This window comes from Lepidochelys kempii, chromosome 15 (assembly GCF_965140265.1).
Source record: "Lepidochelys kempii isolate rLepKem1 chromosome 15, rLepKem1.hap2, whole genome shotgun sequence".
NCBI classification, from domain to species: Eukaryota; Metazoa; Chordata; order Testudines; family Cheloniidae; genus Lepidochelys; species Lepidochelys kempii.
The window spans coordinates 13,828,003-13,851,135 of NC_133270.1; the positions used below are offsets into that span (position 1 = coordinate 13,828,003).

Below are 23,133 nucleotides of genomic sequence, written 5' to 3' on the forward strand. Positions count from 1 at the left end.
ACAAACGTTTATGGGATAAAGGAAGTGTGTGATTATACATGCAACTAGATATTTGCATATGTATTGCTTTCCGAAGTATTTGCACCAGACTTGACATTTCTTTGTGCGTTTGGGACTCATCCAATCAGGGAGTAGAATTAAAATGATGTGATTTTGGTGATCAAGCACCTGACACAAATAGTGGGTTATAAATAGTGCATATACCAAGCAGTAGTTGTGGTGAATAATAAAATAAGAGTGAAAATAGGACACGGAACTCAATGGGTGAAATATGTTCGGTCATGAAATCATTCTGAGTAACAAGCACGTTTGTAAAGATTTTTGGAAGATAATTCACAAACAAGGGGCTAAATTAATCTGAATAGTTTGTCCAGCTCAGCAAGCAACTGTACTATATAATGTGCCAACGAACTACATGCAGCCAAACATTTGAAGAAGGGCAAAAGTGCATTGCCCTGCCCAGATCTGCCCAGGCATATGGTAATTAGGTGATTCCATGTGCAAACATGTCAGGAGGCAGAGAGTAAACTCAATGAGCACCTGCAAATGATGCATCAGAGGGCTGTGCTGTGTGAAACCATGCAATGCCCAGTGCCATTATGCAATTACCATATGCAGCCATGTGGATTAGGATTGTGTGGAACCATATGGCAATCTACCATTACCAGTGGCTACCATAAAAATACAGAGTAACCCAAGGAAAGGGGCCATGCTGCCAGAATACATGAGAGGGAAGATACCCATGAAAGAAGGGCTCCTCAATCTGTATGACTGTGGGAAATATACCCTGGGAGCCCTAATGTGTGCTAAATTCCTGAGTCTCCCTGCTTGTGTGCTAAGAGAGAGCGCTCGAACATTAGCAGACAAGAACATTTATGCAGCAGTTAATTACCAAGCCAGCACTGACTTTGCCCTCTAATTCCTGCCAGTCACCGAAGCCAGCCAAAAGAGGAGTTTTTATAAGATACTGAATGTATGAACACAGCCCCAGAGCCGTCACATAGCTGCGGTATTTTTTTTTAGGCAGGGCAACCTCCTGATTCTTGTTTACTTTTTAAATCGCTTTTGCTGCACAGGCTGGAGGGAGCCAGTTTCAGGCACTAAAGCTGGAAGGAGCAATAAACTCTGTGCCTGCAACCAAAGGCAGGCACGGAACTCCGGTTTGGGTTCAAGAAAACACACTGCGTTGGTAAGGGATGGGCTAGGTGAGAAAGCAAACCTCCACCTCTCATGTCACAGATTCTACCATTCATTTCCTCCCAGGGCTGCACTGTGCCATCAGGGCCGTCCCTAGCCATTTGGGTGCCCTACGCTGCGCCCCTGCGGGGCCTCTGTGGGGCCCCAGGCCTCCCCACCCCAGGGACTGGGAGGCAGGAGCTGTGGGGGGCCACTTTTGGGGGATTAGTGGGGGGGCCGGGAGCAGCCCACTCTGCTTCCCTCGCCCCAGCCCCAGCCATGTCGCTCAGGGGAAGGGATTCCCCCTGCCCCCCACTCGCCTGGCCCCAGCCCGCTCTACTCCGGCAGCTCCCAGCCGCGGTGCTCTGCTTCCCGCCACCGGTGAGAGCCGGGGGCGGTCCTTTCCCCAACCCGAGTGACATGGCCGGGGCCGGGGCAAGGGAAGCGGAGCGGGCTGGGGCCGCGTTGCTCCGCTTCCCACCGCCGGTGAGCGTGTAGGGCACCAAATTTCATGGTGCTCGTATGCTGCGTATGCCTAAGGACGGCCCTGTGTGCCAGGAATCCGTGCTAGCTTCCAGGGAGGCCCTGAACTCCAGTTTGAGTCCTTCTCCTCACAGCTGGATTCGGTCATTCCAGATTCCGACAGAGGAGAGGTAGGATGGTACAGTAGTTAGGGCACTAGCCTGGGACTTGGGAGACCAAGGCTCCATTTCCCGTTCCACCACGGACTTCCTATGTGACTGACGGACTCACTCCCCTGTACATGAAACAGGTGTAATAGCATCTCCCTACCTCCGAGGGGTGCTGTGAGGATAAATATGTCACAAGATTGTGAGGCTCTCAGGTACCACGGGGCCCATAGAAGTATAGAGATAGAAAGCCAGTTCAGATCCTCTTCTCAGGAGCTGCCCCCAGAACCCAGTGCAGGTAGACACAGAAAGCCAGCTCAGGGTCTTAGTCTCTCAAGGGTTGTGCCCAAAGCTCAAATGTCTAATGTCCACCAAGACTTGAATGCCTTTGCCAGCCCACTGGGCAGCATTCAGATCCTGATCTCTAGTTCTGCCCCGGCTTGCACGGACTTTCAGAAATATTCAGTTTGGGGTAAATAAAAATTCTCAGCTGAACACAGTAAATGCTATTCAACATCTCAGGCTGCCCTGACTGGAACCTGTGAGCACTCTGTGAATGCAGGCTTGCTACATGTAAGCTACTGTTGGGATGCATGGCATGAAACCGATAAACACGTCAGTGGTCATCTAGTCTCACTAGCACTAATCCCCATCAGCCTGCCTGTAGGTTCTGGGAAGATGTGAGAGACTCCCTCGGTCTCTAAGAAAGTGGCACACGGGCTGTGAGTGAAAACACCAGCAAGGAAAGGAGTTCACTACGGGATGTGGTCTAAGAGAGAAATAACCACAGAGGTAGGCGAAGCTGAAGGAATAAGGGAAACATCTGTGGAGGGCTGTGGTGTGGCCTGAGCTATGCGATGATTCATTGTCTCTCAGGAATTATTCCCGCAAGGTGCAGCATTGGGACTGATCCGCAAGGGGCGTGGGTGGCACTGACAGATTAGATTCCCCATCTCCATTCCAGGGCAAAGACCAAAAGCCAAGGCAAGAGAATGAGGAGAGGATCAAAGAAAGAGAAGAGAGAGAGAGCAGAGTGGAGGAGCGCCCCCTCTGGGGAATCTAGTTCGGGAAATGGCTGCTGCAAAGAACAGCTTAATAAATAAGCAGCTAAGGCTATTTCTCATCCCACTGAAATCAAATACTGTGTTTCACATACATCTTATCTGCAGCTCTTTAACAAGTAGCTTTGTTCTGCTCGCTAATTGCAATGCCCTCTTACCATTAAACCCTTATAAAGTGGCTGTCGTGCCCCGGAGACAGAAGTCCTGGATCTGTCCACAGATTGGCATTACAAGCTGCCCTCACGTTGCCATGCCAATGCGTCTCAACCCTGATGGGGAAGAGAGTTCCGTCTTCCCAATCCCTACCTCAGAGGGCCGTGGGGAGGATTGTGAAGCATTCAGATATGACAGTGATAGGGGTCAGATGAGTACCTAACATAGATAGCTAGTCCCCATGGAATGTTCCGTTCTTGGCCTCTCTAACAGTCATAGTGTTCTTGGGATGTGCATAACTCTCCAACAGGATTTTTGGTTATAACAGACCTGACTGGGACCTGGGCCGGTGACCTACAACTTAAGAGCAAGGCTCCTTATCCATTAGCCATCCCCTGCGTCATCCAGTCTCACTGGCAGGTGAGGCTCCCTCATTTTGCAGTGATTTTGCGTTCTCCGAAGAGAGGGCTAGCATTGGTTAGAGCCAGGCACAGAGCAGACAAGCAATGTGAAAGCTTCCCCTACACAGGTCCACCCATCCCTCTCATTTCTGACCGGCTGCACCCCGGCTGATCCTGCCCTGGCCTTCGCGGGTGAGACTGCGGCTAGCCATGCCACACTGTGGGGTGGTTTTGTGATGTGGCCCAGTACACTGAGACCAGCTAAATGCAGTCAGGCATATTTGGACAGACGTGTCCAGAGATGAAAGCTGCTTGTCCCGTATCACTTAATCCCTGAGATACTGTCTGTTTGGGGTAGTAAGACAAAGCTAAGTATCCAAGCACTTTAAGAGAATGGTTTGCCCTCTCAGGGTTTTTTGTTGTCTCTGTCTGGCAGCGCTGTGCTATAGAAACTGAAGTGCAAATTCAAAACAGACATCAGAGTGTGAGCTCTGCGTTCACTTGCCTTCCCTTCCCCTCGTGGGTTGCTTCATAAGAAGGTAAAAGCCATCAAGAGAGAGAAAAGGTTCATAGATTATCAGGAACCTCAGGAGGTCATCTAGTCCAACCAAATCTCCCATTTTTGTCCCAGATCCCTAAATGGCCCCCTCAAGGATTGAACTCACAACCCTGGGTCTAGCAGGCTAATGCTCAAACCACTGAGCTATCCCTCCCCCCTGTAATAAAACCCCTCTCCATTCACCTCTGAGAACCTGAATCTCACAACTACAGGGTCATCATCACAGTTTGTAGGGGGCCAGATAAAGCAAAGGGAGGGTCAGGCCTGAAAATCAGATACTGAGGCAGACATGACAAAACTCTCCGGCTTCCCTAGCAGTGTGTGAAGCTGGCTGCAATTGACTATTGCCAGCTTTGAGTGTGTTCCTGCAGATAACACCATGCACAGCATCTGGGAGGTAATCTAGGAAAACCAGACTCAGTGGGACACTGCACAGCACACTCTGGAAAGGCCGAGTAACAAATACCTCAGCAACTGCAGATCACACATACTGAGCCCCTTCCACCTCGGCGTCAGTGCAGAGAACAGCCCAGCCAATTCTGCGTCTGAGGATTGTTCAGTGGCCTTCCCGACATGAGTTTGCAACTCAGTCCAGTTCCTGGTGCACGTGCTATCAGAACCAGCGGGTGCCTTCTTTGGCAGTATCAGCATCTAGGCCAGGGATCGGAAACCTTTGGCACGCGGCCCATTAGGGAAATCCGCCGGCGGGCCGGGACGGTTACCTGCCGCGTCCGCAGGTTTGGCCAATCGCAGCTCCCACTGGCCATGGTTCACTGTTCCAGGCCAGTGGTGGCTGCGGGAAGCGGCGCGGGCCAAGGGACGTGCTGGCTGCCGCTTCCCGCAGCCCCATTGGCTGGAACAGCGAACTGCAGCCAGCGGGAGCTGTGATCGATTGGCGGAACCTGAGGACAGGATGTTACTAGGGAGGGTGGGAGGTAGGGAAGCTTGCATGGCTACTTGTGCCTAGGCCACACCTGGATTGCGGCACGTTTGTTAGCACTAAATTCACCTTTGAGAAGCTATCCAAAACAAAACCGCCACAGCCCCAAAGGTGGACACTTCGCGGGCCAGGTGATCTGAAGCAACCAGCCACAGCCTGCTGTCCAGGAAATACTGGGAGCACAGCCTTGTCGGTATCATTCCCGGACATTGCTGCCCAGGGCTGACAAGCACAAGCCTCCATGCTGATTGGGGACACTGTGGTTTGAACTAGGAAGCAGCTTCTGGACATCTGCCAGTCTCTATGGCTACTCCTAACATCACAGATATGGATATCTGAGTCCAGCTTAGGATATTCTCCCTCAGTTGCAGGTTTCCACAAAAACCCTCAGTGCTTCCCCAGCTTCACTAACTCCCCAGGGAATGTGCTATTCTCTTTAGCCTGCTGCTGCTTCAGCCACCTCCCTGCAGCCTGCAGTAGCTTCTGGGCAAGAAACAACAACGGCCCATTGCAAAGATCCTCTCTTAATGGAGCATGTGATGACAGAAAGGGATGGCAGTTGCCAGACAATAATAGGGAAAGAGGTACGAAACTCCCCTAGTCTGACTCCGGAGGATGTGGTTCCGTCTCTCTGTTACGGTTTGGGGCTCTTACTCCTGAACAAAGTCAGCCTGTCTGAACTGGGTCTATTTGCAGAATGTCATGAACCTGCAGCTGTGCTCACAAGATCTCCACTTTCCTGCCTTGGTGAACAAGCTCTCTGGAATTTGGTGGTGAGGACGGTGAGGTTTCCTACAGTGCTTTGGCTTTTGGTGCCTTTTCTCCATTCCCCCGCTCCTGCCATAATGAAAAGGGTTCAGCAGCCAATGGAAAAAATCCCTGGTTCTGGGGCAGTGTCTTTCCATTTGATTTTCAGAGAGTCGTGGGATGGTCGGCTGGGCTCTCAGGGGAGAAGGGGAACACCAGCACATATGGGGCACAGTTCAGTAGCTTGTGACCTCCTTGGTGCGTTAAGGAGACTCTTTCACAGTGAATCAAGCAATTCACAGCAGACAGCACATGTGCTTTAGGTACAAGGTCACATTTTGCCTTTTATATTGAGCGCCTGCCAGTATGGTGACACATCACACACGGCTGGGCAACAGAATTCGGCTTCCAGGCAGCCATGGTAAGCCTTTTGGTACGCGGGGTTGGCTTCTTCCGCCTTCCTAACATGTGGGAATGTTTTCAAACTGCAGCGCCCTCCTTTCCCAGAGCAAGTAATGGGTTGGGTTTCACATTTAAAAGGAGGGGTTTTCAGGTGGATGTGCAGCACACACCTACCCCCACCCCACCGAGTGGCTATTCTCTGGAATGATCTCTTTAGCCAAGCGCAAACAGCCCAGCATGAACGGGGTCCTTTTACTGTTCCCTTACAAAAATTCCCCTATTTCAACCAGGTGACCATGAATGATATCACTCTCCTGAGGCTAACAGAAAGATATAGACTGAATGTTGCTTGAATGCAACCAAAACCCAGGACCATTCGCTGCCATGCTTTGTGCTGCAATGATTCCAGACTTGCTACTGGCTTGGCGTGGTAAAGTGTCCTACCGTGGAGGACGAAATAAGGCAGCCCTCCCCAGAAACCTTCTGCAAAGGCTTTCAAAGTACCACCAGGAGAGCACCCCAATTCTTCAGGGCAAATCAAACATTAAACACAATTGCTTTTAAACCCTGTACTCTAGTTACAAATCTGCACTCACCAGAGGTGCCTTCTCCGGCTTCAGGGTCTGGAATCCTGCCTTGGGAAGGTATTGGCTCCAGGGTGATGAAAAGGTCCTGGCTGCCGGGGAGAACGGATTCACCACTTGCCTCTGCACATTCTCTTCCTCCTCCTCCTCTTCCTTATCCCCCAAATCCTCCTCCCTGTTGCGTGAGACTAGCCCCTTGCAGGTGTCCACAGACAGTGGTGGGGTAGTGGTAGGGTCACCCCTAGAATGCCATGCAGCTGATCATAGAAGCGGCATGTATGGGGCTCTGACCCGGAGCGACCGTTTGCCTCCTTTGTCTTTTGGTAGGCTTGCCTGAGCGCCTTAACTTTCACACGGCACTGCTGTGTGTCCCTGTTGTAGCGTCTCTCCACCATACCCTGTGCGATTTTGGCAAATATATTTGCATTTCTTCTTTCTGATCAGAGTTTGGCCTGCACAGTGCTTCTCCCCATACAGCGATCAGATCCAGTGTCTCCCTTTTGGTCCATGCTGGAGCTCGTTTGTGATTCTGGGGGGACTGCATGGTCACCTGTGCTGCTGAATTCGCCACGCTGACCAGACAGGAAATGAAATTCAAAAGTTCCCGGGGCTTTTCCTGTGTACCTGGCTAGTGCATCGGAGTTCAAAGTGCTGTCCAGAGCGGTCACAATGGAGCACTCTGGGATAGCTCCCGGAGGCCAATACCATCGATTTGCGTCCGCACTACCCCAAATTCGACCCAGCAAGGTCGATTTTAGCACTACTCCTCTGTCGGGGAGGAGTATAGAAGTTGATTTTAAGAGCCCTTTAGGTCGATGGAAGAGGGTTGGTTATGTGGACGCGGTCATTTTAAAATCAACCTAACGCGGCTAAATTCGACCTAACCCTGTAGTGTAGACCAAGGATTAGGTAATTACCCTGCCCCATTACTGCAGTATCTGTGCTCTGCTCAGTCTCTGATATATCTATCCTCACAGCGCCCCTGTGAGGCAGGGCCATGCTATTATTCCCAATTTTCAAACAAGGAACTGCGGTACAGAGAGCCTTCTCCAGGATCAAACACAAATTCTGGGGCGGAAAAGGGAACTGAACCAGGTATGCCAAGCCCCAGGCCAGCACCCTACCTCTCAACTTAAACCTACCGCTAACAATATACGACTTCTTCAACTCTGATAAACCTTGTTTTGGGTAAAATGCTCATTGAATGTGCATTGATTTAGATACTAAGGTGACAGATGCCTTAGAAATACTTGATAGACAAATATTAAAAGCCTGATTTCCCGTGACAGCTGAACAATGTTTTGTAAGAGATTATGTAAAAGGAGCACCCTCAGCTGCATGCATGCGCGCGTGTGTGTGTGTGCATATCTTCCTTCCATACACCCACCATACTGAACTTCATGGTAGTGCAGCTAAAAGAAGTCAGATAGCACCCTCTGGTGGGCACATGGCTAGTTACTGAACCATGTGACACACCGGTTGTTTGTCTCATGACAAAAGGACACCATGATAGTCATTTTTTAAACGGACTGAATTCTGGTGAGATAATTATATCTATTCTTAGTGAGCAGGTACAGGAGACTCTACCAAAAATATGTCAACTTGCCATTATGATAATGTTAGCCCTGGGAAAACTAATTGCCATGGCAGTAATTTAAGTGTCTTCTGGAACAACAATGGGAACGCTATGGATATTCTAAAGATGTTGTCCTGGAGATCAGTGGTATGTAGAGACGAACAACTAGTTTCCAGCAATGTTGCTTGGCCAGGAGAGGGAGCAGGCTGACTGTCCTGGAAGCAGCGGACACCTCCAAGAGCACAGCACAGCACTCCCTCCGACAACACCAGGGCAAGAGTTCAGTTCTTACTAAGCAAGAGTGCCTCAGGCAGAATCGCTATCACTGGGCACCCCTTGGAGGTGCCCTGTCCAAGAAGCCACTAGAACCAACTCTGCTTAATTGCTGGGGTGTGATGGGCTCACGGCCCAAGCCATGCAGCCGCAGGCCATGAGAGAAATATACCAAGGAGCGCTCTGTATCACTCATCTACGTCTCTTCATATATATACCATGGTGGGTGCTTTACAAATGCAGGGACAGGACAGACCAATGGTTTTCAGCCTTTTCCACTCGTGACCTCAAGTTACCTCAAAAACGATTTTGCAGGATCCCCTCCCCCCCCATTAACCAGAAAGCCAGGAAGGCGGGCAAGGATGACGCTATGCAGCGGCAGGGTTGAGAGCTCATGGACACACAGACCAATCTGGTGGGAATGACTCTTCCCAGTGGCATTGGAGCCTTAGGCCAAGGCGCCTTCATTGAGCATTATCCTGCACTGACCACAAGGCCCGTCCCTGCCTGGCTCCCACCAGCACTCTCTGGAAAGCAGCTGAAGGTCAAATGTATGGCTCTGGGACAGCCAGTTTCTGGCCTAGGCCCACGTGGAAGGAGGGCGCCTGCGCAGAGAGCAAAGTGACGGCAGACCTAATGAGGGCAGAGGCTTCACGTGCTGTCACGGAGCATGCGCGAGTCTCGGGGCGCATGCCCAGTAGTAGCCAAGCGGCAGAGCCTGGCCACGTGGGTTCCCTCGCTCGCCCTTTAAACCGGCTGCGCAGCACCCGCGCTCAAGGAGACTCGGGACGGAGGCGGCGGCCCCAGGATGCCCAGGGGGAGCAGGAGCGCGGCGGCCCGGCCGGCTGCAGCCAGGTGGGGGCGGTGGGGCGGGTGCAGGGTCCCGAGCTCCGGGGGCTGCCCGGGACAGTGAGAGTCCGCGTGAGGCCCCGGCCCCGCTCCCGCTCCGGAGCGCGCGTGGGCTGCAGCCCAGCCCCCGCGCCCCAAGCCTGGGGCTGGCTCCGGCTCCGGCTCCTCGCGTGCCCTGTGCTTGAGCCGTGCCTCTCTCCAGCGCGACAGGCTGGGTTGAGGTGGCCTCGGGCATCGGCCCGGCTTCTGTCGGTCAGACCCAGAGCTCTTCCTCGGGCCTGGGAAAGGGGCTCTGAGCCTCACCGCGCAACACAAGGCCGGACAGCTGGGTTAGCATGAGCCCTTCGCCCACGATCTGAGGGACGCTTCGTGGCGAATCTCCCCAGACTGGTAACGTACTAATCCCTGCCCCTTAATGGGCTAGCGGTGCCCTGGTTTCCAGCCTGGGCTGTCCCTTGCCCTGGCGATCACCCCAAGGAGGGCTTCACCTGGAGTGACTCCTCAAGTCAGCTGTGGGGGGCGGGGGGTCTGTGGGTCCCCTTCGGCCTGCCTGTCCACATGCTCCTCCCCACAGTCACACCAGCTATACACGCTGTACCTCCTCCTCTTGCTGGAAAGACAAGCCTCGCCCTCTGGGATCCTGACCCTGCTCTGCAACTGGTTACTAACCAGTTGCGAAAGTACGATGCCAGCTGCATTCCTACCAGTGTCCTTGGCTGGTTGAGAGGGATGGGCATTTCAAGGTGACTTTAGCCATGGTAGTGTCATCTTGACGCATTTGACTGGCAGTAGGTGTATGTTTAGAAGGGGGAGTGAATTCCTGAGTTTGTGCACACAGAAGTGTGGCAGGAAGTAAATAAAACCCTGTTTCTGGGATGGCAGTGCCAGATTTGTAACCACAAAGCTATTGAGTTGACCTCTGTGAAAACTAAGCAGCTGGGGTCCCTTTTCTTTCACTTGCTGCAAATCCATCTCAGAAAAATACCACACGTTGTATTCTCCCTCTTTCCCACCCTTGGAATATACCTGGGTGGGACCACGAGCAGGCAAGCTGCTGGGGTATGTGATTCCTATTGTAGTTATCTAGTGTAAGCTCCTTCCTTTACAAATTTCACTTAAAATCTTTCTTTCTCCTCTCTTTGTTCATTTCCCTTGTACTCAGCAGTGCAGCCCCAGCTCATGCTCATCCTCCACCTTCAGCTGTTGCAGCCCCAGGTCAGCCCCAGCAGCCTGGCCTGATGGCCCAGATGGCTACCACTGCTGCCGGGGTTGCCGTTGGATCTGCGGTGGGCCATGTGGTTGGCAGTGCTCTTACTGGGGCATTCAGTGGTGGTAGCAGCACTGAGCCAGCGAAACCAGCCAGTGCTATCCAGGTAATGCAGCTCCATGGTTTCATCAAGAAACTATTCTTCAGAGGTTCATGGAGTCCAGGAAGCAGGGCTGGTTATCCAAGAAAACACAAACAATGTCCACTTTAAGCCCCACTATTACTCTGAGGTGCCTTGTGTGTAGGGGCGTGTTTGTGCTTAGAACTAGTTTGGTCAGGCTAAACCTGTGATTTAAGTGGAGACGAGAACAGAACGTGATGCTAGTCTGTAGAGAAAACAGCCACGTATGTATTATCTCTCTGGATTTGGAACATTGATTTATTGAACTTTGCGGGTCAGTTTGGCTTTAAACTTAATAAGATGCCTTTATTACACAGTAAAAACTCATTTTTATCAAAAATCAGTGGGTATAGATATTTTGAAACTAGTTGAACTTAATTTCTGAAAGCCTGCCTTGGCTTTAGGAGTTTGATTAAACTAAATCATTATAAAATAAATCATTGACATTAACCTGCCTTTGTCTCTCCTAGCTGGAGAAGCTGATGCTGGTCCTGATTGGGGCACAAAACATGTCCACCCTTTTTCATGTTTAATAGGAAACTTCCACAACCTTTTACATAAACTGTCATTCCAAACTCACAAAGTACCAGACTTGTTTTTTGGTCTCCAGCCCTGCACTTGTGAGATTAACCTTCTAGCCAGTTGGGGCAGAGCACACTAGCCTTGGGCCTTGCTGCTTAAAAGGAGGGGCAATTAGATGACTTTTCTGGGCCCCCATTTGTTTGAAGTGGTCCTGAGTCTAAACTTGGGACTGGAAGGCAGAAACTCGCTAGTTCTAATCCTGCCCCTGATAATGGTTACTCTTTGGCACTGGAGTTGCTGAATTGCTCTGCCTCACTTTCTCTGTGTAAAGTGAGACTAATCCTGACCAGTTTTACCAGGCTGTTGGAGATTAATGAGGTCCATAAAGAGCATGTGGAGATGCAGAGCAGCAGGTCTTGTTTCCTTTCTGCCCGGAAGCAGTGTTGGGATCCACCTGCCCCCTTGGAGAGATGTGGGACATCTAAAAGTAGAAATTATTAGGAAAGTGAAACCTGTGGCATGACTGTTACATAAAACTGAGCCTGACCCAAGGATTAGCTAGATCTCTAGGTGCTGGTAAGGCAGTCTGTGGCCCGTACAAGAAACCCTGGAATCTCCTTTAGAAAGGCTTTTTCTGCGAAGGCTGCGAAACCCAGGATTGTGAGTTCAATCCTTGAGGGGGCCATTTAGGGATCTTGGGCAAAAAAAATTGGGGATTGGTCCTGCTTTGAGCAGGGGGTTGGACTAGATGACCTCCTGAGGTCCCTTGCAACTCTGATATTCTGTGATGATGTCTGGACTCTTGTAGTCAAGGTTAGTTGTTGGATGTGGAGCTGCTTCCTAAAAGGCTCCCAGTATAGACTGATGGAGATGTTGCCTTCCTCAGCATTCTGCCTCCCTGCTTCTCATCACTGCCCTCTCTAGAGTGTCTTTAAATGGGACATAAGGCAGTCTGTATTTCTGTTGTGGTAGCACCAGAGTATTGGGGATTGTGGTCCAGTTGTCCTAGGCACTGGGAAAACAGATAAGAGTCCCTGCCTTGGTGTCTAGTCGTGCAGTCTACATAGCCGGTTCAAGTCCAGAAGCCTCCAAATTCCATCTGTCCTGCAGGAACAAAGTGTCAGCACAGGAACCCCCTGGAACTCAACATAAAATGTGGTTGGCGTTTGAAGCTGTAGATTGTTTGGCTGAACGTTGGTCGCTGGTCTAGTAATTTACATGGAATGTATGGGCCCAACGAGTCAAAGGTGGTAACCTAACTCAGTCACTGCCCAACAGTAAACCGTTTTAAACAAGATCTGGGGTTTGGCATACAGAGACCTCAGCCTGCTTAGTACCATGGCAAATGCACCATTAAAAATCCTTTAACTTTTTTATTCAAAGATACAGAAAAGAATGAAAGACCATTGCAGCATTTGAAATGTAAAGTTTTAAGGCCTTCTTTTCCCCTTTAGCTGGAGAGAGTTTTTAGAAGGAACTCCCCTCCCCTCTTGTCTGACAGTCTTAGAATGTATCAAAACTGTCGGTTTTGGGGAGAAGAGAATGTTAGTTGAGATGGGTTGGAGCTGTTGCTGCTGTTTAAGTCTAATCCTGCTTCCTTTGAGACAAAACGAGATGAAGACGAGGGGGGGGAGAAGAACAGCAAAGAGACAATAGCACTTTTGTCTCTAGTTTTGACTCTCATTTGCATCCTCAATGCTGGAAAAACACAGGCACAGCACGTGGTTCTGTCAGCACTCTGAGACCTGGCAAACTTGTACGGGCATTGGGCTGCTTGGGGTATTACTTTTAGCTGCCTCTTTCTGGTTACTGGCTTATAGCATTGTTGCAAAATATGCAGTCCTGACCAGATGAGCCAGCTGTTTATTAGACAGAAGGGGAGAAAAGAGAGAGATAAGGTAGGGAAGGAAAAGAGTACCAAGTGGTGGTGGTCCAGAGGCGAAGTTTCCTATCCCAGATGATGATTGGTATTCAACCAGAGGTGATGTCATCTGGGTCCCACTCTCTGGCCTGGTCTGGTCAGAGCATCTCTCCGTATCAGGATGATGAGGCCTGGAGTCTCAGGAGATGGTAGGGGTACCAGCCCTGATGGTGAAGCTCACTCCAGTAGCTAATTTTTCCTCCCCAAAGTATCTTTCTTTGAGGACCCTGAAAGGGAGTAATGGGTGGAATAGCCTATCCCCAAGTTATTTTGTCAACCAGTTAGGCCTAATATCTGACACGAGTTTTGGTGCATTTTTCTTCTTACTAGTCATGATCTTAACACAGTCCTTGAATGATAGTTGTAGGCCTTTTTTTGTTTGGACTAGTTCAGTCTGTCCTTGTTGCATAGGGTGACCAGACAGCAAATGTGAAAAATCGGGACAGCGGGTGGGAAGTAATAGGAGCTTATATAAGAAAAAGACCCAAAAATCGGGACGGTCCCTATAAAATCGGAACGTCTGGTCACCCTATTTTTGCACCTTTTCCAGTCAACATTTGTTGTGACATGATGAAATTTCACTCGCTTCTCACAGCTGAGCTCACAATTAGGGCAAATTTGTAGGCTGAATTATCACAACATAGTCCTCCTCCTAAGTGTATACATCCGAACAACTTGAACAGCATAAAGGAAGTTTCCATTACTGCTCTGCATGGGGGAAAATGCTATTCTAACCTTTCATTTGGACTGCTCCTTTTGCTCATGTGAGAATATTGGTGTCTAGGAAAGGCTTTTATTTTTCAGTTATGGCCCTCGCTTCTGGCTATTTGGTTATGCACTGAATTTAGGACTGTAATTTATTTTGAAAACCATGCAAGGTGATGGGACGTGAGCTCAGCTTAGTCACACATTTGCCGTGACTGGCAGGTAAACAGGAAAATCTAGTCAGGATAGATCATTGGGACAGAAGACGAATACAGAGCTTGTCTCCCTAAACTGGGATGTTTTTCTTCTTCTTGGGATGTCTGTAGGAGCCCAGGCAGCCTGCGTACCAGCAGCCGCAGTATGGACCTTGCCACTATGAGATGAAGCAGTTCTTGGACTGTGCTACCAATCAGAGTGACTTGACCTTGTGTGAGGGTTTCAACGAGGCACTGAAGCAGTGCAAATATAATAATGGTGAGTTTTTTGCTTGGTTTCACTGCAGGGTGCAGACATGGGAAGCTGTCAAATCTGGGACTGACAAGCTAATGTTTGAAAGAGTAGTGTGGCTTAGTCTGGTAGGGCTCTGAGCTTTTGAACAGCAGTTTGTTAATAGTTCCTCCTAAGGAAACAAAACCCCCTAAATGTGGAAGAGGTTGCTGTCCTTCTCTTTGAAGTGACTTCAAAGTCTCATGTCTCTGCCATTTCAGTAGTGTAGTCCTCTCCATAAAGATGCCCAGGAATCATGAAAAGGGGAAGAGGGACACCTTTGGTCCATGTCTTAGCAGAATGAAAATGGTGGTCCAAATAGTGGGTTTGGAGATCCCTTTTTTAGGGGTTGGGTGCTCCTTTGGGGAGCCTACTCCTTTCCCAGAACACTGCCAGCCAGTTCCCTATCTCTTCGTTTGCCAGAGGAGAAGGGTTTCCTTCTCCTGGAGCAACATACTAAGTAAATTAAGTGATGAGTAGACAAAACCCCCTTGTGTGCTTGGTTGAACTGGTACTCCTGTTTGCATGTTCTGGCTAATCATGGGGAGTTCGCCTCAGTCAGGCATTTGACATATGTGGGTCCCTTCTGCCTAATGTTGAACTTGAGCTTCTCCATCCTCTCCTATTGTAGGTGTCTCCTCCCTCTTGTGAAGAAATTCAGCACTAACACAGGGAAACTAGAGCCTGGAGTACAGACAAGACTGGAAGGGACAGCTAGTGACCAAAGTAACCAGTTGAAGGGAACGATAGTCCAACCAGCAGAAAGAACCACTTAGAGCTAACACACTTCTAGAATTGCCAGGAAAGAACGATGGTTGGAATTTGATGGGGCTTTTAGACTCCAGATCTTGTTTGATTTGTTACAGTGAAATATGTAATAAAAGGAGATGGTTTATTTTAATCTATTAATAGTTTGTTGTTTCTTATTGTAGATGAAACTGTAGGATGTCATTCTAATCTCTGAATGTGTTTTCTTCCCCTCTTCCCCAAACAAGGGGAGCAGAATCATTAAAATCCATGTAGCTGGATGACTCGGCAAAACCAAACCAAACAAGGCCAGGGCTGGATTTCCTCTCACAGGACATGTATACGACCACTGCTGTACTATTTTTGTCTGCTCGGAAGGCCAGAGCAGAGAGAATCTCTAAGAGCACTACCCTGCAAGTGCTTCATTGACTGGTATTTTTATAAATCTCAAAATCCTCTCCGCTCATGGACATGATGGGGACAGAGGTGTGGGAAGAAAAATGTGACCTGGTCAGTTGCATGACTAAGAACGCTGCTGGCTGATCTTGTTTTGGCTTAGTGGGTTAAGTAGTATGCTGAAGGTGATTAGCATCAGGTTAAATTCACTGGTGCCGCATGCAGCTTTAACATTGCACTAGGAGCTGCAAGGCCTCCTCTAACAATCAGGTACAGCTAGTCAGTAACTGAAATGTGTTCGACACTCCACTCAGATCTGGCTCTGCAAAAAGCTAACACTTTCAGTTTTATTGGCTGTGAAGCAACTTGGGTTACCTTTCCACAGTCGAAACTGACACTGCTAACAGTCATCAGGCTTCAGCTGGAAGGAATGTAGCTGCCGTGTGACCAGGAAAAGAATGCTTTGCATACTAATATTGGGATTTTCTTTGCAGATGGATAAAATCTCTTAACTCTCTTGGTTATTTTAGTTGTCATTGCTCTCTAGCTGCTGTTGAACACTGGACAGTATTGTCTGAATCTCGTTCCTTGTATGGATTTGTAAGTAGCCGGTAATAGTCTATGCTGGTGCAGTTCTGTTGCAACTTTCCAGTTCTGCTAAACAGGAAAGAGTATTTCTCCTCTTAAAAAAATAACAAAATAGTGGATATACCCCAGTCTTGCAATGAAAGCCTGTCCTCCACCAAAACTTCATGACCTGAACTTTTGGCAGTGGTTAGTGTCTCCTGAACTATGTGTGGCTTGCAGTCAGACTGCCATGTGCTGTGTGCCAAGGAAAATCTAGGCACAAAGGACGTTTTAAAGTCTTGCTGCTTTGTGAATAAAGAGTGAGATTCTGATCTTGGGAACACCACTATAAATCTGGAATAACTAAGGAGTTCAAAGCTACTCCAAACATACATACTGAAAATGAGATCAAAATTGGATCAGGGTTTGCACATTTACTAATGCATGTGTGAAAGAGACCAGTTCCCTGCTGAACAAAACTGCATTTCCCACAATCCTTTAAACCATTGTTTTATTCTATGTATTTAGTATTTGATGAATTACATTCTAGTCTGGTTCATAAAAATATTCCTCCATGAGGCACTCTCTCTAATCAGTGTTTAAAAAAACAAACACAAAAAAAAAACCCCACTGTACAAGGTGAAGCTGTTCCTGATGGGGACAGGAGATGTTGGAACTGGGCTTTCACAAAGGCCGCTTGCAGAGCAGTTACTGTGAAAGAGGCACCAGGGGATTCCTGGCTGGGTGCCTTGCAAGGATTCCATATCAGACTTGCTCAGTTTCCAAGACTATATTTTTCTCTTTGATGGCCAACCCTACACCTCAACCTGCAAATGAAAGTCAAGCTGAGTCTTTTCTGGATTATGTGTGATCAGTCATAAAGAGCCTCCCATTGGAATGTAAATTCTGCTTTTGATGAAGCAGACAGAATACAATCCACTTTGCTGTCCCATATCTAGCGTGGTGGTAACAGGAATAAAGTAATCCACATTTGCCTCTCACTAATGTCAATAGATTACTTTTTTTAGTATACATGTACCAGTTGCCCTTAGCCTGGGGAGGGCAGGGGAGTTTACAGTACTGGAGAAATGGTTTGCAGCAAGTAGGCTTGAGAACACTGACACATCACAAAGTTCCCCTATTTCTAATAGGGGTTGTTAGTTCCAAATGAAGTATACAATGGTAACACCTAACTGTGGCTTGTGTTGGGTTGTGACTACAGCTGTGGCACCTTCTCACAGAAGAGACCTGCTTGCTGTGTGTCAGAGTTGCTAGTACCAAAAGTAAAGTCTTTACTACGTTTTAGTCTGTTATCCCTGACAGGTCTAAACTCTGGTTCAGAGGGTGGCATAAGCCTAGCTAGCCTTCCATTTAAAAAGGTTCGAGGGGGAGGTCTCTGATTATGGCTCAGTCTGGCTGTGATAAGGATGCTGCTTGTAAAGCAGTGTCATCTTGCATCCTGCCCTACAGTTTGACTCCACCTGGCTGGCTGTCTTTCACCCTGTGAAGGGTCCCTCAGAGATGCTTCCAAACAGCTGGAGGCCTTGTTCCCACAATGGATGATACCCTATCTAGGTGGGCCTGCTGGAGGGAACAGAGCCTTTCTTACTCTGCTGTGTGCTTCTGAATTTTGCTGGGGAGCCTTGGGGTGGTTCCTTCAGTGGGCGAAACTTTCTCTGCATGGAACTCCTCCTCGTGTTGTCCTTCAGCTGAGGGTGTGCTGATAACTTCTGCAGCCGCTCTGGGAAGCAAACCCAGAAACCAGCTGTTAGTTTCTTGCTAGGCTCCTGTCTACTAAACCAGGGATTTTGCCAGCTAACTGATTCCTTCCTTTTTTAATATGGCAATAGAAAGAGTGATGGAGTCTAGTGGCCTGAGCCCAGGATTAGGAGACAAGGAACTCCTGTGCTTTCTAATCCCTGCTCTGACCATCTGTCCCTCTTTATCCTAATGTAAAACACTTCATCCCTCTGCCTCTGTTGTCCCATGCACGAAATGGGGTTGGTATGTTACCCACCACCCCTGGATGTAATGAGGATTAGTAAGACAATGTTTGCAAAACACTGAAGATGGAAAGCTGCATGTAGTAAGGATGGGAAATACTTCCTGGCTTAAGCTAAACATACACATTTTGGCTTTGCTAATTTTGTTCCTTTTTTTCACCCCTGTTCCTGGGATCTTTTGTTCCTTTAGCCAGAGCAACAACAACTTTTGGCCAAGTCAGTTCTGGAAAAAGTCTCAAACCAACCTCAGGCCAAATTCTGCAAAAGGGACTATGAAATGCAGGGGCTAATGATGGTGCACATGGCAGGGATTTGAATGACAATGTCTGATGTTATACATCTATGTCACTGGTCTCCCTATGGGGATTTGATGCAGTGGGACCCCAGCTCTCACCTGCCAGCTCAGGGTGGTGTTTTCCCAGGTTCTCCAGTAGGGATTCATAGTAGGTTGATTCCGAGCCTTCTCCTCCTGCCAACAGAATTAGTAGAACCATGCTCCTTCATTTCATATCCTGGAAAAATTTACTGGGCCATAAGACCTGCTTTAGCTTGTGTAGTTCTGCTAAGTCACTTCAAGAAGAAGTAATTGTTTCACACTAGCATGACACATGGTGTTGGGAGTTTGTCACGATACAATTGCTGCGTGGTTTCTATCTCTCCACCTACCTACACCAATACACTATTTTGCGGTGTCCATTTGCAATGAACACTGAGCATTTCCTTTGTTCGCTTGTACCTTTGCGCTCTTCATTTCTACATAGTGGGATGAATATCCCACTAACTTTGTTCATGTATCTTTGTGTAGAACAAACGAAATCCCATAGAAGGAAGGAGTGGGGATCCTTCCCTATAATGGGGTACGTTGCTCTGGAGGGAGCCCGGCAGCATTCTCAGCCTGCAGAGTCTTGGCAAGTCACTTACGAATGACTCTGAGGAGGATGTAGCGCTGCCTCTCCTCGAGGTATTTACTGGCCAGCTCAGATGCAGGATTTTCCACTTCGCTCAGGTTTATCAGGGTCCCCAATTCATCTAGGAGATCAATGCAATCTGGAGAGAGAGTTTGGATTAAGAAGTTCCTATGTACCCCCAGCTCTACAATTCATACAGAGTTAGAGTAGGCTTAACTACACAGGGTCCCTCAGGAAAGTGACTTAAATTAAACCAAATTAAGGTCACTTTAATTCTGAATAAGAGTGTCCACACAACCACCTAGTGCAGTTTAACTAATCCAGTTTAAATTCACAGTTTTAGTTCATTAGGATTAATTTTCCTGAGTGGATTAACTTTCCTGAGTGTCCAGTGCAGCCCTCCGCTTCCTCTTCACCTGTCCATGACAGGTATGGAGCTACTCCCATTTGGCACAGCCAGTGAGAGACTCCACCCTGACAAGTGACCTGGTTACAGAGACATGAAATTCACTTGCCTGCTCTGGTACACAGCGGTTATGCCCCCACATTTTGTAACATCAATATTTTTAGGTCATTGAAACACCTAGCAAACCATTGCAGTTTGCCTGTTGCTTAATAAAGGACTTTGGGATCCCATGGGGTTCTATGAATGTATTTTCCAGTGTATTATTTTTAGTATGTTACACTGATCACAAACTTTATGACCCTTTATGAGACAAGAGAGAGCGAAATACGTCATCTGCTCTACCCCCATCCTTTTTGCAATTCAGTCTCACCCCCTTAATCCCAGTTTGACCCATTTTTCACCTTTCCACCAGCTCCCTCATCATGTCTGATACTTTAAGAGCACCTGTGTCTGTCCCCCAGGCAGGTGGCCTTCACTCATTAAGAGGGGGATGGAGACATGGTACCTTCTGGCCGACATTGGCATTTCTTCTTCAGGTGCGCGGTGAGGGTCAGGACCCGGCAGTGCACGTTCACAATCTCTTGGCAGTCAGCTGTGAAGCAGGGAAAGGGAATCAGCAGAGGAGGAGACAGATTTTCCCCAAGTTTAGGAGCTGCATAACCCAATGAGCTGCAGTGGGTGGTTCAAGTGCAGTGACGAGACAGACGTTATCTGCTCACGTCAGCGAATGTGGCAGACAGAAAAGGGAGGGTAAGTTTTACTGCAGAAGGGGATGTGTCATAGCCAGACCTGGGGTGCTACAGACCTGTGCTCCTCCTTCCCTTGTCCTTAGAACCACAATCAAACCGGACCAGGAGGCATCCAGAGTATTCTGGTGGTTTAGGAATATGTCTCACTGCTTCATAAGATGCTTGTGGGTTCAGTTTGGTTTTTTAAACTTGGTCTCATAAAATAGAAGAAATAGGGAACTTAGGGTGTGATCGGGCCCTTCGCTTTCCCCTCTGCAAACCCACGAATGTCACACGTGACTTGAGTTTGGGAGTCTCAGCTTAGTCACCAGTGGATATTTGCCTCAAAAACTTGTTAATTGAGCGAGATTAGAGAGGCCCAGCACATGAACAGCAAGGGGTGGTGCAGGTCAGTATGGAGGTGCAGTAACAGACTGGGGACAGGGGTCCAGAGGTAGGCTAGCAGGGGGATCTGCAGGTCAGGACTGCAGTGCTTTAGAAGAAATGTTGGAGGGCTCAGAGCTTGAATAGCAGAGATTGCAGGTCGCGACTGAGGGCCATTAGCTGAGTTTGGGTAAGGCCTGCACGGTGCCCGCTCACGCTATTGCTGGGCCTCGCCTGAGCTGTCAACCCTTCATTTTAAGAGCACTCAATAGGTTGCACTCTACAAAGCAAATCAACAAACTATCATGTTCTCAGGGGACCCATTTCTGCAGCTAAACAGCCCGTCAGTCAGTGGGCTATCTTCACTCTGCTGCTGGTGCCCAGGCCGTGGGCCCTGGGTCAAAGCAAGTCCACTTGGAGCAAGTGAGCCGGGAGTTGGTCTGCAGTGATACAAGCTGCCCCCAGTCCCTGTTTTGCCAAGGGACCTAAGCTGCCAGCGTCACCCAGCAGGCGGGTGAGACTGGGCAGGAAGGGGATATGGCTAAGGCGCTCAGGAGAACAAATGAATATAAAAGCTATTGTCACTGATGTGATTGGCGATGACTCTGCAGACACACGGAGCAGAGATGACATTTCTGCACAGTCACTTTGCTGAGGATGCAGGAGCTGCACTTCAGAGAAGCACAAACCCCTCTGTGGAGCAGGGGCAGCTGGAAAACACGGGAACTTGGTTTTCATCTGGTGTCTGTTGTCAAATTGCTTCATTTCGCTGTATGGCCCTGAAACCACAGAACAGTAAAAGTCTGCAGTGACTAACTTCCCTTAGAAAGATGGAGTAAAGTCACCCTTAATGGTCTGAGGTCTGTCTGCAAATAATACCAGATAACGCTTAGCTCTGATTTAAGTTTTTTTATCCCTCAATCTCAAAGTTCTTTACAAAGGAGGTGAAATACATGGTTTTACAGATGGGGAAACTGAATCACAGGGAACTCACACAGTGAGTCAGTGGTCTCCTGACTCCCTGATCTATTCCCTAGCCACTAGACAACACAGTCTCCCCAATACACTTGCCCAGGCCACTGACTTAAAGCAAACGGATAGGACCACTGAATGGTGGCCGGAAGAGGAACACAAAGTATGCTGTCAGGTTTCGTGATCAGAGAAACCAGCTGATTTGGAGAAGCTGGGTGCAAAGTCTGAGCTTCCCCCACTTACCTCCATATCTCACTGTAATGAACATAGTGCTTCCACTCTGCTGGGCCCAAACCTCCTCAGCAGCCCCCTTCCTCGAGACTGCTGTCCCTCTCCCCCGAGCCAGAGGACTTTGCTGATGGTGTTCCGACTGCCTTGTGTTTTGGGGCAGACTTGCAGGCAGCCTTGGTGACAAAAGGCTGTTATTAAGGCTGGCATAATTAGCCCGCCAAGAGCCTGGGGGAGGGGTGAGCATTTCCCTTGTTAATGCTCTTATTGGTTTCAACAACCAGATTTCCCAGCAACGGGGAAATAACTCCTGCCAATTCCAAAGCTCCTCAGCGAAGCTCTGACAGGGGCCGGGGCAGGGGCTGTGCTGAAGCAGGCAGAAGCATCCGGGAGGGCTGCCCAGCCCATCAGGGCATTGTATGGCTCCAGACCATCTTGATGCCACTGTCTCATCATCAGTACCGAATAACAATCCCGGGGCCTCTGCTTTGGATTCAGAGGATTCCTTGCCCATCTGTTTTCAGGGCCTCAGCAACCCCGGTGCTGCGCAGTGTTCTGCCTGCATGTTTTCCAGCTCAGCTGAACCAACCACCACTGAAAGCCGTCAGCACTGCAGATCCAGGCTAACCGCAGAAGTGGCACCTCCGGTCTCGGCTGTCTGCTGCATCAACGAATCCCCAGCCCAGTCCTGACTCCGCAGTCTCCATTGCTGGTGCTGAGAACGGGCAGAGTAATAGCGATCGCTGTGTCTCCAGAGACAGGGCTGAGCGTCTGGCCTGGCAGCCAGGCCGGGCTTGGCCAGAGGGGCTGTGCGGTCCAGGAGATAGAGCGCTGAACAGGGACACAGCAGCGGGGGGTTCTATTCCCAGCTCTTCTGCTGGGTGACTTGGGCAAGTCACTCTGTACCTCAGTCTCCCCATCTGTACCATGGGGATAACTGTATTGTAAACAGAGCATGTTCGATACAATGGGCATGGGGAAAGCTGGCAAAGCAAGACGATCACAGGGCTGCATTTCTAGCCGTTGCTGCGCTTTGTGGTTCAAAGCCCTCCTTCCCTCCATTTGAATGGTGATCATTCCTAGTGCTTAGCCAGCACAGTGCCTCTTCTGAGCCATTTACAAACAGCAGGGAATGCATGTTGCTTCACGACCACCGTGGGCAAAGCCTCATTTATCCCCATTTTACAGAAGAGGGACTGAGACTCACGGCCCAGGCCACTCAGTGAGTCAGTGGGAGAGCTGGGATTGGCATGGAGGCACTTGGGAATGCCAGTTTGAATGGTATTCTGGTTCATGCTGACTCCCCTTCAGGACTTTCCTACTTCAATCAATCCATTTATTTACAGTGGCGGGCTCTTCCTCTCCCAGCAAGGGGCCCAATGCCTCGTCCTGGCTTTGGGACTGTTCCCATGGCAACACAAA

At 49.1% G+C, this 23,133-nt stretch overlaps 2 protein-coding genes across 4 annotated transcripts; one reads left to right on the top strand and one right to left on the bottom strand.

Moving 5' to 3' along the window:
- The first annotated feature begins 9,209 nt into the window (after positions 1-9,209).
- Positions 9,210-15,277, top strand: CHCHD10 (coiled-coil-helix-coiled-coil-helix domain containing 10). 3 transcript variants are annotated; one of them, XM_073312443.1, is made up of 4 exons: positions 9,210-9,356; positions 10,513-10,723; positions 14,213-14,360; positions 15,004-15,277. In XM_073312443.1, the coding sequence occupies exons 1-4, from the start codon at positions 9,310-9,312 to the stop codon at positions 15,021-15,023; spliced, it is 426 nt and encodes a 141-aa protein (XP_073168544.1). In that variant the 5' UTR covers positions 9,210-9,309; the 3' UTR covers positions 15,024-15,277. The 3 variants fall into 3 exon arrangements, with proteins under 3 accessions (XP_073168544.1, XP_073168545.1, XP_073168543.1); XM_073312444.1 differs by having other exon boundaries at positions 9,211-9,356; positions 10,516-10,723; XM_073312442.1 differs by lacking the exon at positions 9,210-9,356 and adding an exon at positions 9,755-10,093.
- A 1,307-nt stretch (positions 15,278-16,584) lies between these two features.
- Positions 16,585-21,958, bottom strand: C15H22orf15 (chromosome 15 C22orf15 homolog). The gene is made up of 5 exons (XM_073312441.1): positions 21,727-21,958; positions 19,905-19,991; positions 19,007-19,132; positions 18,480-18,554; positions 16,585-17,823 (listed from the first exon to the last, which is right to left on the bottom strand). Exons 1-5 carry the CDS (start codon positions 21,956-21,958, stop codon positions 17,654-17,656), a joined length of 690 nt encoding a protein of 229 aa, XP_073168542.1. The 3' UTR covers positions 16,585-17,653.
- Between the last annotated feature and the right edge of the window lie 1,175 nt (positions 21,959-23,133).

What these genes read in the sequence shown, in the direction of transcription:
- CHCHD10 (XM_073312442.1), top strand. Translation starts at nt 9,909, where the DNA reads ATGCTCCTCCCCACAGTCACACCAGCTATACACGCTGTACCTCCTCCT. An exon ending in AACCAGCCAGTGCTATCCAG is followed by an intron (nt 10,724 to 14,212) that starts GTAATGCAGCTC and finishes GGATGTCTGTAG; the next exon opens with GAGCCCAGGCAGCCTGCGTA. An exon ending in GCAGTGCAAATATAATAATG is followed by an intron (nt 14,361 to 15,003) that starts GTGAGTTTTTTG and finishes CTCCTATTGTAG; the next exon opens with GTGTCTCCTCCCTCTTGTGA.
- C15H22orf15 (XM_073312441.1), bottom strand. Translation starts at nt 21,958, where the DNA reads ATGCTCACCCCTCCCCCAGGCTCTTGGCGGGCTAATTATGCCAGCCTT. An exon ending in CATCCTCCTCAGAGTCATTC is followed by an intron (nt 18,555 to 19,006) that starts GTAAGTGACTTG and finishes TTCTGTTGGCAG; the next exon opens with GAGGAGAAGGCTCGGAATCA. An exon ending in ACACCACCCTGAGCTGGCAG is followed by an intron (nt 17,824 to 18,479) that starts GTGAGAGCTGGG and finishes TTTGCTTCCCAG; the next exon opens with AGCGGCTGCAGAAGTTATCA.